At 39.6% G+C, this 15,011-nt stretch overlaps 1 protein-coding gene across 2 annotated transcripts in view; it reads right to left on the bottom strand.

The window, feature by feature from the left end:
- Positions 1-15,011, bottom strand: part of CDK5RAP2 (CDK5 regulatory subunit associated protein 2) — a 69,498-nt gene that overhangs the window by 31,165 nt on the left and 23,322 nt on the right. For both annotated transcript variants that reach the window (XM_053962098.1, XM_053962099.1), the window contains 7 exons: positions 13,547-13,644; positions 10,541-10,671; positions 8,813-8,928; positions 7,225-7,353; positions 3,105-3,200; positions 2,469-2,516; positions 1,677-1,864 (listed from right to left, as the gene is read on the bottom strand). In XM_053962098.1, coding sequence (XP_053818073.1) covers positions 1,677-1,864; positions 2,469-2,516; positions 3,105-3,200; positions 7,225-7,353; positions 8,813-8,928; positions 10,541-10,671; positions 13,547-13,644 — 806 coding nt within the window. The remainder of the gene's footprint in view (positions 1-1,676; positions 1,865-2,468; positions 2,517-3,104; positions 3,201-7,224; positions 7,354-8,812; positions 8,929-10,540; positions 10,672-13,546; positions 13,645-15,011) is intronic.

Raw genomic sequence — 15,011 nt, 5'->3', positions numbered from 1 at the left:
AAAAAGCCTGCAAAACCAGCTCATTACAGACACCAAAGTGTCCCATGGATAACTAGCAGCTCATGGACAGCATTTTGGAAAGCAATGTTTTAAGAGAAACTGAAGCCAAATAAGAAGCATTTAAAGCACAAGCAAGCTCTGAAATTCTAGAGATAATTTCATGTGTCCAATAGAGAGCTGTTTGTGCCATTAAACATATAAACCAGAGTTTTAAACAACTGCATTTGTATCGTTTAGCATTTGAAATGGTAGAAGCTAACTAGGCTTTTTATGGCTTCCTCTGGCATCTAATGGCATTAGTGAGAATTCAGCTATGCAAAGCACAGGCTCATCACCCATCAGCCTGGTCATTTATACTTGAACACAGGAAAAATTACACACTAGAGTAGTAAAGATGACAGTGCTAGAATTACTCATTAGCCAACTTTTAAGTAAAGATAACAAATAAACAATGTTTTCTCTTCATTTCTACGGGAGTAGTATCTCCTCATTCACCACTAACTACTCCTGTGACAACTAAGACAATTTATGCCTGTTGGGAGAGTTTTAAATAGTGATGTGAAAATACAGAATTGCCTGAGTGAAGCCAAGTGCAGCATGGTGAACACAGAAACCAGGGTTTGACTCGTGTAACTCCACTGGAGATTCTGATCCCAGCACTGACAGGCACTGGAAAAGTCACAGAATTCTGCACACAGTCAGTCCAGAGACCAGGAAAGCAACTGGAGAAGGAAAAGGAGCTACAGAACAAGGAAAGGAACATGATAATGAGCTACAGCAAAGCTGTAATTCAGTGCTCAACCAGGAGATAAAGTGGTGTGGGCATGAAACTGGGGTGAATCAGTCAGGGTGTGTGGTTTTCCTGTCCAGGTTTTTCTTGCTTGGCATTGTCCAGTTCCTATGGAAATGAGCATTTCAGCTGGGAATTGATCAAATCTCAGTGTAACACACACACACTCTTGAATTCCACTGGTGCCAGTAGGGCTTGTATAGATTTAGGTCAACAAGTGTTTTCTCCTACATGAAAAGTGACCCAAGAACTTGGAACATAGCTTAGCCAGTCCTACAGGCAGTGGCACTGGAATAACCCTTTAGTCAAGTGCAGGACAGGGGCCCAAACTCCCTAAACTGAGAGCAGCAAAGCCCTGTCCAGGCAGCCCAGGTGAAGTGGCAAAAGGCACTCAGTGTGCAGCACCATCCATTCAAAATCATCCCTGTAAAAAGTCACTGTAACTCCAACTCCTCCATCCTTGGATCCTTTTACATATTGTTTTTACAGCAATAAAGTGTTGTCCCTTCCACCACACCACTTTTCACTGGCCTGTGCTCTCAGATAGTTTGGTTTTTTCAAGGAAAACACCAGATACTGTCAGCTAAGCCCCTTGACTCTGTTAGACCCCATCATGGAAACAATCAGTCCCTGCAGTAAAGCTCCCTGAATCAGTAACTTTGCAGAGTTTCTTTCTTACAATGGGGCTTTTTTTTAAGGATTTCTACTGATAGTGTGTTTCCTAATTACTTAATTGCATGATAGACGAAAATGGCTCTGAAGGTGCCTTGCCAATCTCTCAGGTAAATTAGACAGTGCCATTATCTAAATTCACTTTAGCAAAATTACCTTATTCTCTTCTCAAATAGAAATACTGTCAAAAGCAGTGCATATCCCTCATACTTACGTAGATTCCAGCACAGATGTTCTATTTTCTCTTAGAAGAGATGTGAGCAAGTTCTCTTCTGTTTCATGTTCACTCATTCCTGTTCTGCCCAAGTGTTTGTCAGTTGTATCATGCTCAAATTGAGGCTTAATTGGACTCCTATGATGTCTGTCTTTGCAGAAACTCTCTGAATAGCCTGATGGAGTTATCTGTTTAAAAATTGCAAACATTGTCTTATTACACAGGTATGTAATGTTCTATTAAATTCAGGGCTGTAATCTTTCTGTAATCAGGTTCTGTAATTCCTGATGCTCCTTATCTACATTAAGAAGCACCCACAGACATTTTGCTGACTATTTATTAATAGAAAAACTAATTAACATCTATTTCATATGATTAATTCATAGGGATCAGTTGTTTAGTAAGGAGTGAGAAGATTTCCCCAAAGGTCTTTATCTAACAAGAGGTATGAAACTTCTGGAATGTTGCCTGCAGACTGCAGCTAACAGTTTTATTAGCTCAGCTTTGAATCATCTGTAGGTACAGTACAAATTCTGTCCTGGGATCTCCAGATTCAAGCCCTGATGGCTGGGACAGGACAAAACTTGGAAGCATTTAAAAACTGCCAACTTTCTGTATAAAAGAGCATGGATGTGTCCAAGGGAATTTCTACCTGGGATCTCTACAGCCATTCAAACCCCAATTAAACAATCAAAATCTGCAGCAATGGCATGAGAATCCAATCTGGGCCCATTTGGGTACAATTCCCATCAGCAACAAGAGCCAAAAGAGTTTTTACAATATATCACTTACCTGTTTATCCACCTCACAAGGAAAATCCAAAGATACTTGAAGGCATACCTGGTAAACAGAGAAACACAGAAATTACAGATTTCATAGAGCAAAATATCATCCTCCTTCAACATTACAAACCACTTTGCAACCTGAGTTATTTTATGATTGCAAGATGCTTTCTCTTACATTGATTAGATTGAGAGGACAGCAGATTCTTGTTTGTATGAAAATGCAGTTTAACATTTACCCAGCTATCAAGCATTTCAACCCTAAAGAAAGATCTACAGGATTTTTGCCTCAATCACAGCATGTGAATCTCACACAATTTGTACTCCAGGCCTGACTGCAATGGAGGCAGGAGATCAACCTGCAAAGAAACAGAATTTCAAGGGACTCTGCCACCCCCATTCAAGGTGACTATGAGTACTCAAACAGAAAACAAGGTCCACAATGAAAGCAATCTTGAATGCAAAACCAGTCCAGAAATACAGGGAAAAGCTCCCAGAAGATCTTTAGGATAACAATTAGTTGAAAGCAAAATCAGATACCAAGAAAAGCATGTTTTATTTGCAAGAGACTTTATGCTCTGAGAAAATGAAGACATTTTAAAGGCATGCAGAGAAGAGAGAGAGCACTGTAGCACAATGTTCCTACCTGACTGACCCTCTCACAAAACTGACTGTTCTGCACCTTCCTGTCATTGTCACCATCTTCAGGCTGCATCACAGGTTTCTCTGTTGTTTCAAGACACTACACAAAGTATGGAATGATGTGAAAATGTAGCACAAAAAAAAATACTGTGATATGAAACATGCATAAATAAGTCAGTGATATGTCTTAAAAGAAAAATAAAAAAGCCTGTAATACAAAGTAACAAACACTGAATTAGATTCCTTCAACAAGATCAAAGAAAATTAATATAAACCCCAGGAATGACTCATATCAAATAAAGAGAAACTTTATCTTATATATTCCTTCATTTTTATTTAACCCTTCCTCCTCAAAATTTATAGAACATATAAAAACCATTTAACCTCTCGTGGTAAAGGAACTCTGCATCCTCAGTCATGTCCCCATTCTGCCTATTTTATTTTCCAATTTCCAGAATTTATTTTTATTTGCTACACAATTTAGGCTCTTCTCCAGCATTCAAGAAATAGATGCTTTTAAAACCAAGCACATGTGGCTTGCTGTACACTAGAAAGATTTACTGTGCCACTGAAGGTTACAATCTGCTGTGTCTATGCCTAAATTTGCCCATTTGCAGCAAATGGTGCCAAATCATCTTTTACTCCCTATTTCCCACAGAACCCAGCCTATCTCTCATTGCCTGAGCAAAGAAGAGGACTCAGCTTTTTTAGGAGCAGCACCCAAGTCCCTGAAATCAGCATCACTGAGAGCAGGAACAGAATCCCTTTGGTTTGCTGGATGCTCTTGGGCACTTCCAGGGATCCAGAGGCTTCTCTGGGCACCCTGTGCCAGGGCCTGCCCACCCTCCCAGGGAAGAATTTCTTCCTAATATGCCACCTAAACCTGCACTCCTTCATCTTACGGCCATTCCCCGTGTCCTGTCCCTCCAGGCCTTGTCCCCAGTCCCTCTCCAGCTCTCCTGCAGCCCCTTTAAGCCCTGGAAGGGGCTCTGAGCTCTCCCTGGAGCTTTTCCTCTCCAGGAGAGCACTCCCAGCTCTGCCAGCCTGGCTCCAGAGGGGCTCCAGCCCTTGCAGCTCCTCTGGAAACTCTAATTATGCCTAATCCACGGGTAGGACACAGCCCTGACACAGAGGATCCCAACCTACATGGGCCAGAGTTAGTTCTGCTCCCTCAGAACACTGGGAATTGAATGGATGTGTGTGGCTTGATTTTGATCTTTTAATTGAGTATGCTCTGAATGTATGCATATATAAATACATATATAGATTAAATATATATATATACGAATTTAATGAAAAAAACCCTTTTATCTCCCAACCCCTCGCAGTATAAACAAGTTTTAGGTATGAATTTTAAAAGGCACAAACTGGATGGTGCAGAATATTAATATATTTGCATTTTACAATTAGAATTCTATATGGAAAACTGACTTTTAAGTCATGTTGGGGTTATCTCGGTATTTTCACTCGGACTTGGTTTTGTAGGACAACACAGAGTAAAGACAATTTGAAAGCTGGTGAAAGACACAGAGGGGGTTAGGGTATATAACAAGAGCATGCATTGCAAAAAAATTTTTTGTTGCAATCATGGGATGCCAAAAGTCCAATAATGTTAACTGTTATTGAAAAAAAACCTATTTAGGTTGAATCTTCCCTGTGGAGGTTCAGGACAAACCCTACTTTTATGTATAAAGAATAAACTTATTTGCACATGTAACTTATCCATGCAATGCAACTACCTTTTATGGGTCAACATTATTTAGTATCAGCTTTTCCCAGGCTAGTATTTGGTTTAATAAGTGAGGATTCATTAACGAAATTACTGCACAAGACCAACAGGTTATAAATACCCTGTGACAATAAATCACTGCAGGCTGGGCCTGATCCTATGGTCCTGTGTCTGAGAGGCTGACATGTCCTGTACTCCAAGGAATATGACCTCACGTGCAACAAAATATTAAAAGAAAGTAAGTGTCTTAAGGCCAGAAAGATAAGTCTACCAAAAATAAGCTGCCTGTTTTAAAGCACTTCCGTGGAGACTGAAAACCAGGAGAATGTTTTTCCTAAATGAAGCACTGATGTGCTTGGTTTGCAAAGCTCCCCAGAGCCTGAAGGCTGAAATCACTGAGGCTGCTCCTCTCTGAGAAGGCAGATGTTCAGAGGACAGCACAAAAACAACCTTTTCCTCTCCTCCTTCTCCCTCCCAGCACCAACAGGAAGCCAAGGAGCAGAGGACAAGGGGCTGTCAGAGCCTGCAGAGGCACCAACGTGCACATTCCTCTCATTTGTGCTCTGCCTTTGGAAGGAAAAGCAGGATGGGAGCATTTTAAGAACCTGAGGAAGATCCCTCTTCCCATGTGTCTCCAAATTCCTCTTATAACACAGATGTCAGTGTCATCCCAGCACTACCTGCCAACAAATCCCAGCTCAAAAAACACAAAAGAAAAATGTAGGGGGCTTTTGAGAGTGGCTGTTAATATGCAGAACACACTGTTGTCACACCCATAACCCAATACCCATTTATTGCCATGCTTGATAAAAAGATAGCTTTTGAACTAAAAACCTCTAACTAAAGATCCTTTCCTTTTGAGCTCCATAGTACTACAGTCGGCCTGGCATCAATTAAAATCCATATTAACTTTCCTATTTCTTTTCCCAGAACTCTGAGGTTTATTTATATTTTACAAGCTTCACTCTGTGTCATTCTACATCTGATTCTGCAGTTTCTTCAGTGAGCAGCCCTGTATGTAGCTGTCATGTCGAGACAAACAGGAGCACAGGGCATCCTGTCACGATAATCCTGGCACAGGACAGGAATTCCTCTGGAATTCACTGTGGCATCCACGGGGATGCAGAGCCCTCTGCAGGATGACGAGACAAATTGCTAAAAATGTTAATTATGGAGGGTACAGGCACCCGAAGAGGGATCACCCACCAGCTCTTCTCCCAAACCTCTCAGTGACAAATAAATTCACCATTTCAATAAAACCATAGCACACCTAAATGTCTGTTTCTAATTGAAAATATACTTCAATTAAAGACAGCATGACTGTGTCTTAAAACTGAAGAAGCAAAAATATTTTGTGACCGTCCCAGTATACCTGCAGCACATCCAGGAAAAGACAAGAGCTTTTTTCCTGAGTTCTGCTGAAAAAAACATTAATTCCACAGTCCCAGTTCTTGAATCAGCCAGTCCTGCATGGAACTGATTCAAACTATTTCCAATCTTGTTCTTTTAATTCAGAAATTCAAGACACAAAGTACCAGCACCATCATCATTCCTTTTATATTTTTTCCTTCCTCTTCAATACATTCTGCACAACAATGGAACTGAAAGCAAAAGCCACAAAACACTACCAGCCACATTTCAAGTAACACTTTCCAAGCTGGAAGGGTCACCCAGAACCTCCTGAAAAACCTTCACCACTCACACACACGAGGGGACCCAGCACCCAAAATGCTCCCAGTGCAAGGATTTTGCCAAGGCCTCTCCTTCCCCAGAGCTGAGGACAGTCCCAGCTCTGAGGAAATGAATGAAACACCCAGCAAGGATTATTTCCTTGCACCTCTCAGCAACCCACTACAGTGCTGGCCCCTTCTTCAAGTACTTCTTTATTCTGTATGAAGAAATAGCCACGTGTTTAGGTGAGCTGAAGTTCTGTTTCCTTGGGTTTTGGCTAAACCTAACCCTTGCATTTTGAAGATGCATCAGAGATCTGAAGGAAACTCTTAAATAATTAGACATAGCCTGGGAATGACTATGCAATAGCAAACAGACTTTCAGGAATAAGTAAAATGTTTTTTAAGATATTGCTTTCGTTGTAAAATTAACTATTTCCCTCCCTTTCAATCGACAGAACAAATAGATCACAGACCCAATTAATATTTAAATGAGTATGTTGCTTCTCTAAAATCAACTTGACACATCACTGAACACTTGCACTGAGCAGCTTCTCTGTCGTGCTAACATGTTAAAGTTGTTTACATCATTAATTTAAAAAGTTATTATAAGGAATTAGCAACCTCAGCCCCAAGGGCATTACACTCCTGCACTGATGTAAACGACTCCACGAGGCAGATTAGATGTGAGAGTCAGACTCACTGCTTTAAAACAGAAAACCTACCTCTCTGTGGTTTAGCATTTCCAGTGCTTCCTTCCCTTGAGAATCCTTTGTACAACACCCAGACTGTCTTGCCTTAAGTTCTTGATTAATTGACTGCAGCTCTTTGACCATCAGGAGCAGGTCAGTAACCTAAATAACCAAAGGAAGAACAAGCAGAACTGGTAACATCCAAACTAGTATGAAAACAAATGATGGCAGATAGATCTCCAGCTAAATGCAAACTGCACAGTTGGAAGCCTGGGTTTGTGTATCTGCCCCGTGTTAATCTCCCTAGGTATGGAAACATGCTTCTCTATTTGTGAATTAGTGTTCAAGGCACCTTCATTTGGAATACTGGAGTTCACAGTCAGTTATTAAGTATAGGTAACAAGTTTTCAACTCAGTAGCAAGAACAAACCTGAGGGCACTCACACAAACAGCTGATTTGAGAAGAAACATTTAATGAAAGAAAAAACAGCACTACTGGAAAGAAGCAGCATTCAGGAACAAGCTGTTCTTCTCTCTCCAACCCCCTTTGAAAGCCACTCTCATTCTGAGCAGTTTCACAGACACAGAATCTGATTGGGCAGTTGGGTTCAAAACTCTCATGGCCACAAAGCCATGAAGTGTATCAAGAAGGCAATGTGTGGAGAAAAAAGTGAAATCTTTTGATCAGACCAATTAATATACTTGGAAAACCAGGTCAGCTTTCAGTCACACCCTTTTTCCAGTAAGAAATTGCTTTTAAATTTCTTTTGCTAATGAGTGTCCCTGAGCCTTCTGAAGGAAACATGCTCAGAGATAAAAGTGGTGAAACCCCAGAAGGGCACTGGGACACAATCTGGGGTCTTTTTAGGGACACCTGTTCCGAGTAAGACAAACTTCCTTCCTTCAGACTACCCACCTCCAGAGCATGAGCACCTGCCTACAATTCAGCTGTCCCTGAGAAACAGAAAAACTTCACTTATGCTCACTCCCAACCAACCTTATTCAAAATTATTCCTTGTCATGAACTGGTGCATGGATCAGATGTCACTGCACAGGACCAGGAGAAAGAGAAGTTTCTGAACTCCAATACTGATTTATTGTTTGGTCTGCACATTTCATCTCTGTGAATTTTAGTTCTCCTTACACACAACAGAGAAGTCACCTCAGGGTTATTTTAAAACATGCCCTATTTAACAAAAGATTTGCAAATCCTGGGATGGAGTGTGCTGTACAGAATATAGAGTATAGACACCACCACCTCCATGATTAATGAAGGTGCATGAAATTCACATTGTGGGATGCTCAGGGCAAAACCTTTCTTTGGCGTTGATGTAGATGAAGTCTGAAACTTGTACTGAGTCAAAACCTTGAGTGCAGGGGTCCAAGACCACAAAACCCTGGCTGCAAATCCCTCAGCTTTCAGCTGATTCTGAAGCCCAAGGGTGTAACAAAGCCTAAATAGTTCATAAAAGGTGGGTCACAAACCATAGAGATGGGAGCTTCAAATCCTTTCAGAACTACCCAACTGTACCTAAATAAATGCTTCTGTGAGAGATACAGAAACTAGAAACAAAGCAGAATTAAGCCATTAGGAACAGTAAATAATAAAAAAGATCAATACCTTTTTTTTAAGTTCTTCCAGAGACAGATGGTCTATCTGAAGGCTTAAATGGTCTTGTTCTCCTAAACAGATACTCATATAAGATGTTTGATCTCCACAGAAAGATAGAGTTTCATCTGCCAAAATAGTCAAGGACAGAGGTTATTTCAGAAAGTCCATTTGCAGGAAAACACAGCACAGAATGCACAGGACATTTCCAATAAGAACCTTCCAGTAAGTCTGTGGGAGGCCAGTTAGAATGTTTCATTCCCAAAATAAGCTTTCTGTTTAATTGAAAAAAATTTGTCCTCATATTTCTTTGTGCTTCTGTCACAGCAAAGACTTGCTGCATTTTCTGTGGCGGTATTTTCTGTGGTTATCAGCATGAGTTGTGAATGTAATTCTGAATTATAATTTACATATTTAGCATTACAATTAGGAAGAACTTTTAGGAAGGATAAGTCAGGCAGGAATAGTTATTCTATTTTAACTATAGTTTTATGAGCATGAACTCAAGGTCTCAAGGAAAAACGCCAGGTTAGACAAAGTAAATGAACTTATTTTGCTTTTGGGTCAAAAGAATGCAGTAATTGGATTGGATATAAATATTGGAAAATAGTTACTTATTCACTGCCTCTATAACTGCAGGAATTATTTATGTTTCAATAAACACCTGTTTCTTTACAATATAAATGACAGTCAATTCTATAAATAAATCTCATTAGATAGGGAGAAAGCATAACTAAATTAGGACAGAGACATGCAAATCCTGCTCCCAGTTCTGACACTGATCCTGTGCCTGCTACAACGACCCAGAAGTCACAAATCATTACTAATTTTTCAGCCTTTATTCCCAGCAGCCTCACCCTCAGCACAACAGCTCCTGAGAACTCTGGAGTATCCACAAGACCCTTTGGCCCACCCTGGTTGTTGATTATCTCTGGGCTTTTGAGGTTGGAAACTCTGAAACAGCTGAAGTTTACCTTTTGTCACTTATCAGAGCTGTCAAGTGATGCTAAAATTGAAAATCTAAGTTGAAAGGGGAAGTGAACAGGCTTTACTGTTATTTATATATCCCCTATGGGATAAAACAGAAACATCTTGTACATATGCAGTAAACTATTTAATGATACCCACTTATATTCTTCTTTTCTATATCTAAGAATATACTAAAAACACCTCCCAAGACATACAGCAAAAAAGCCAGAAGCTAAGCTATATTTAAAAGCTCTACTTTTTCTGAATTACTAAGTAACAAAACTTCTGGGTATTTTTTTCTTTCTCTGGAAATACTTCTGTTAGGAGGAGGTTAGCAGTGCCTGAGCCACAAACTCTTTGGGAAGTAATTACACCCCATGGTCAGAAAGTGATCCCATGGCCACCGAGGGATTCCAAGTCAGGAATCTCTGACTTTTGTGGAAGAGTAAATTCTGTGAGTACAAAGCTGCAGGCAGCATGAAATGATCCCTGCAGTAGAATTGCCATGGAATTTCTAACATTTGCTGCATGGAAAGAGAGAAACTGTCCCTCTGTATGTGCCCTGATTGCTTCAAGACATTCTGTTACAAATCCACCAAATCATCAGCAGTATAAAAAGTCAAAAAGAAATCTTTGCACAACTTTCAAAAAGAAATATTTTCACACCTTTTTAATTCTCAAATATTTTTTTCCCCGTGCCAGCAAACTGACTGTAATAGAATCAATTTTCTTTTGTGCAAGAGAAGGGTTGGGCTGGGCATGGATACAAACCTTTGTGATTTTTCATGTCCTTAATCTGATCTTGTAAGATCTTCTGGAGATTCCTGTTACCTAAAACATCTTCTTCCAGTTGTTTTCTCAACATGAAAATGTTGTTCAGTTCCACTTGCAAGCTATTTATACTGGAAAAAAAAAGGATAAATAAATCTCTGAGATTCAACTCAAAACATTTTGGTGTGCACTGTTTTTTTCTCCACGCAGGCTTGCACCCATTTCCCATTCCCCATGGCTGGGTTTCATCCCACACTTCCATCATTCTGATGCCTAAGCACAAAAAAATCCCTAAACAGAAAGAGGAGATTAAATGTTTATATACATAGCATTTTCCTGCTCTTTTGGGCTCTGCTGCCTAAATCAGCTTCCCCATGACAGAGCTCTTCTACCAGCCTCTTTCTGAGCAGTTCTTTTTAAGGAAAATCTAAATTACTATCTTCTAAAAACTATGCCAGAAAAATATCATTATCACATAATGCTGATGGCTTTGTGTATTCCATTATGTGGTGACCATGGAAACTTTGTTCCCTTGCCACAGAGCTGCACCAGATAATCTAATCCTGCACTTAGGAAAAATATCAAAAGATCCTGTTCATTGAAAATAGGACCCAGACACAACTAACTGTTTTATTTCTTCATTTATCCACAGTCTATAAAAAGACTCCTTGAATTCTAAATTGTCTCAATTGTCTCAGTTACCACAATGGGGAATAAATGTCCAAACTTAGAATTTATAATTTGTCGAGGTGAATTAATTTTTAGCAACTTTGCTACTGAAGCTCTTCAGCATCAGCTGCCCCTCAGGCCCCAGAGTCAGCTGCCCCCTGCTACATCTTCCCACACCCTTCAACTACACCAACAAGGCAGTTCTGATCAATCTGTACAAAGATTTCAGTGCTGAAAATAAACCAACCTGAAATTGCAATAAAATGAAATAAATTTGACTTAATAAAAAATAAATAAGAGGGTGTTACTGAACTCTTTGTATTATTTGTTTTTGCATTTATTTCACTTAGCGTTTTAAGATAAATTAAGCTGCAGCAGAATTTTCAAGTCATTGCACTAAATGACAGAGAATTCAGGGATCTTTAAAAAAATTTCAGTCCATCTGATGGGAGACTGTGCAGGAACACAGAGCACATCATACTTGCATGAGAATAACAGAGTATTGCAGATGCACATTAATTAAAAGGCTACATGTATGAAAAGCCTTCAGTCTGTCTCCTGACAAGTGTGCTGTTTTGTTCCTTCCTGCACAAGGATCTACTGCTTTAACCAATTCTTCCTCATACAAGAGCTTCTTTGAAGTGAGAGCTCTCTTAAATGCTCAGCAAAAAAAAAAAAAAGATTAAGAATAAAACCAAACCAACACATGACTAGAAGCCAGGTAAGCACATTTTCTCCTTTTCATGAGTTAAAGGTTTTTTATAAGAACAAGTACTGATTCCCCTCCTGGAGAGAGAAGGAATGTTTTGGTCCTGACATCCAGTAGCTCATTTTGAGAAATAACCACCCAGGTTGCTTAAAATAAATAATGCCTAAAAGATGTCAGCAAGAAAACAGATGTTTGCCCAAAATCCATGTCACTGCTGATGGCAATTAAACCCAGCCTCCTCATCTGTGTATCTGCAGGGCTTGTTTATCCATTCCCCAGAAGTTTAGGATTAAGTCTTGATGAAGTTTCCAGCCCTCAAAACTGGGAGATGGAGGAATAAGAGCAGCTCCAAGCCCTAGCTCATTGTGCTCCTCTGCTGTTGTGGCACAACAGGCACTGGCTGCTCCATGCATTCCACAATCCCACCTCAGGGATCAGGACTAATGATCCTGATCCTGCAGAAGTTGGTTGTAAAAGCCCAGTGATTTCACCTGCAGTTCTGGGTTTCCTTGTTTGAAAGGCATTCTAGGAACAGGCAGTTTCAGAGCCACTCTGCTTTGCTGTCACTGCTGCACAGGATGTGGAGCCCCTCCTTGCCCACAGAGCAGGAGTCACTGCCAGGTCCCACTCTTCATGTGAAACCAGAAATAATCTCCAGAAGCTGACTGCTAGCATTATTTTTCATTAGTTTTTTTTCTACTGTCTAAAGCAGGTCCTGAGCTGTGGCCAAGCACAAGCTGGCATTGCTGCCAAGTGCTTAACTCACACACAAATCTCATCTAGTCTAGTGCTACTTCTCTTCATGGTTTCCAAACTACAGTGGTCTATAAAACAACTGCAAAATATAAATAAACATTCCCCCAAAGCTGGCAGGTATAAGCCATTGCTTTCAGAAGCTAGCTCTCAAATGTTTTAAACACTTCATTAAGAAATTTGCAATTACAACAGTAAATTTTATATAAAACATATAAATTTAATTTGTCTACAGACTAAGAATTTTCTTTATCATAACATCTCCTCAACTGCTAAACAATAACAGGATACAGAGTAGGCTGCAGATTTCTTTCTAAATTGTTGGGTTCTTTGATTTTAAAAGGTTAAAAACAACTTGCTCCTGCCACTCTTTCCAATGCTTTACACTGAAAGAGTACTATGCAAACTTCAATTACTCTGTTTTGTTTAACCTTCTCCCAAATTTTGCATATTTATATTCTCATCAAAATTCTCACAGTGCCACTTTTAAGATAAGCATTATCTGTATATTAGGAGTAAAAAATGGCAAATTGTCCAGTGCCCAAAAGTTCACTGCAATTTGGTTTTACAACAGATGCCAAAACAAAAGACCTAAGTATGGAAAATCCAGCTGCTTACTTTGGTACCTAAAAACAGGAAACAGGGCTCATTTGAGATTCCAATCTGAAAAGAAACATTTTCAGAAACATTTAAGTAATTTAGATAATAAAAACTCACTTACATAAATATTTCTCTTTAGAGACTACTTCAGAGAGCTTATAAACAACTGGCCAGAACAAACTAATCTCTAGTAAAACTGCACATTTTTTTCACTTTTTTTTCTTCTGACTTTTGCCCTTTGAATTCAGACTATCCCCCAAAAGAGAAGCACTTACCTATCTGACTCCTTGAAGGTCTTCACTAGAGTAGAATAAATATTCTGTTCTTTCCTTAAAGCAAGGATCAGCTTCTCATATTCAGCTTCTTTATTTTCCTAAATGAAAAGAAGAACATACTGTGCTTACAACGTGATTTTCATGTCTATGGCCACGTGTGTGCTTGTGTCCTGAAGCACTTGTGAAAGAAGCTGAAATCCCAGTTTTCTGAACAGGATCACCAGTGCCCAGCATGGATCTGAGAACTATTCACTGTCCTTAAATCCAGCTGTTACTGAAGGAGGCAAAGACTGTTCCACTGTGTTCCTACCATGAGTGAATCCCACACCTTGACAGTGCTCCAGCATTTTTCTCACAGCCTCAGGAGTTTCCCCCATCCCCAATGAAAGCATCCTCACTCCCAAAGTTCCAAAATCCAGGAACAACCTGGCAGGCAGCTATCCCAGAGGAGGGGAAGGAGAGAAAACAAGCCAAAGCTCCAAGCACACATTTTAGAACAAGTCTCTTTGTGTTCTGGATAAAATTGGCTTTTTTGGGGTGAGGAGATCCAGCAAATTCTGTTCCAGCTCTGAACAAGAAGGATTATATTGAGCCCCAAATAAAGGATGAACATATCAGACACTCCATAAGTCAGTTTTCTGCACACTACAAGCTGCTGCTTCACTCATGTGAAGAAAATGGCTTATCTGCAGTCTTGCTCACAGAAAGGATGATATTATTATTATAAGAATAAACATAAACTCTTATGGTACATTCTCAGTAAGGATCCACTAATTTCCCCAGACTTTTTTCACTCCAAAACAACCAGTCACTTTTTCAGCAGGAAGTAAAAAATGCAGCTATTTAATGGAGTATTTTGTAATAGTATCTAAGAGATATCAGTCATTTCCAAAGAGAAAATAACTGGGATATTATAGCAAATTTAGATGTATTAATACCAGGCACAAATTCTGCCTCTGTTAAAGAATTTTTGGTTCTCTCCATTTTCTGTTTTGACGGAAAACTGAAAGAAGGAACAAAAAAGGTGCCACAGCTGAGGGGGAATTTCAGCTAAGGGAACTCTTAAGAGATACTAAATCATTAGTGAACAGATCATTAACAAGGAAGAAACCTACACCCAGGAGTTTTAAGCAGCTGTTATTATTCCAACTGCAATTCCTAAGGAGGAAATTGCAACCAAAAAAAAATTCAGCTACAACAGAATCTCGTTAATTCACACTAAAGATGCAAAGACTGCTAATTTGAACAATTCAGTGTTCTGCAAAGTAAACAGCACAAAAGCAAGGACAAACGGTGTTTACTTTTAATTATTTACACTCTTACTTCACAATATGCCAGCAAATATGTTAAATAATATTTTGCAAGTGTAATCAAGCTGTGATCAGGTGACTCCAGTTAAGGTAACCTGCCTGGCAGGTCCTGCTGCAGCTTCTACCACTGATGCTCCAGTCTTTGAAATAGTGAC

Source organism: Vidua chalybeata, chromosome 21 (genome assembly GCF_026979565.1).
Source record: "Vidua chalybeata isolate OUT-0048 chromosome 21, bVidCha1 merged haplotype, whole genome shotgun sequence".
Taxonomy (NCBI): domain Eukaryota; kingdom Metazoa; phylum Chordata; class Aves; order Passeriformes; family Viduidae; genus Vidua; species Vidua chalybeata.
The sequence above is the reverse complement of the archived record's forward strand: the minus strand, read 5'-3'. Positions and strand labels throughout refer to the sequence as shown.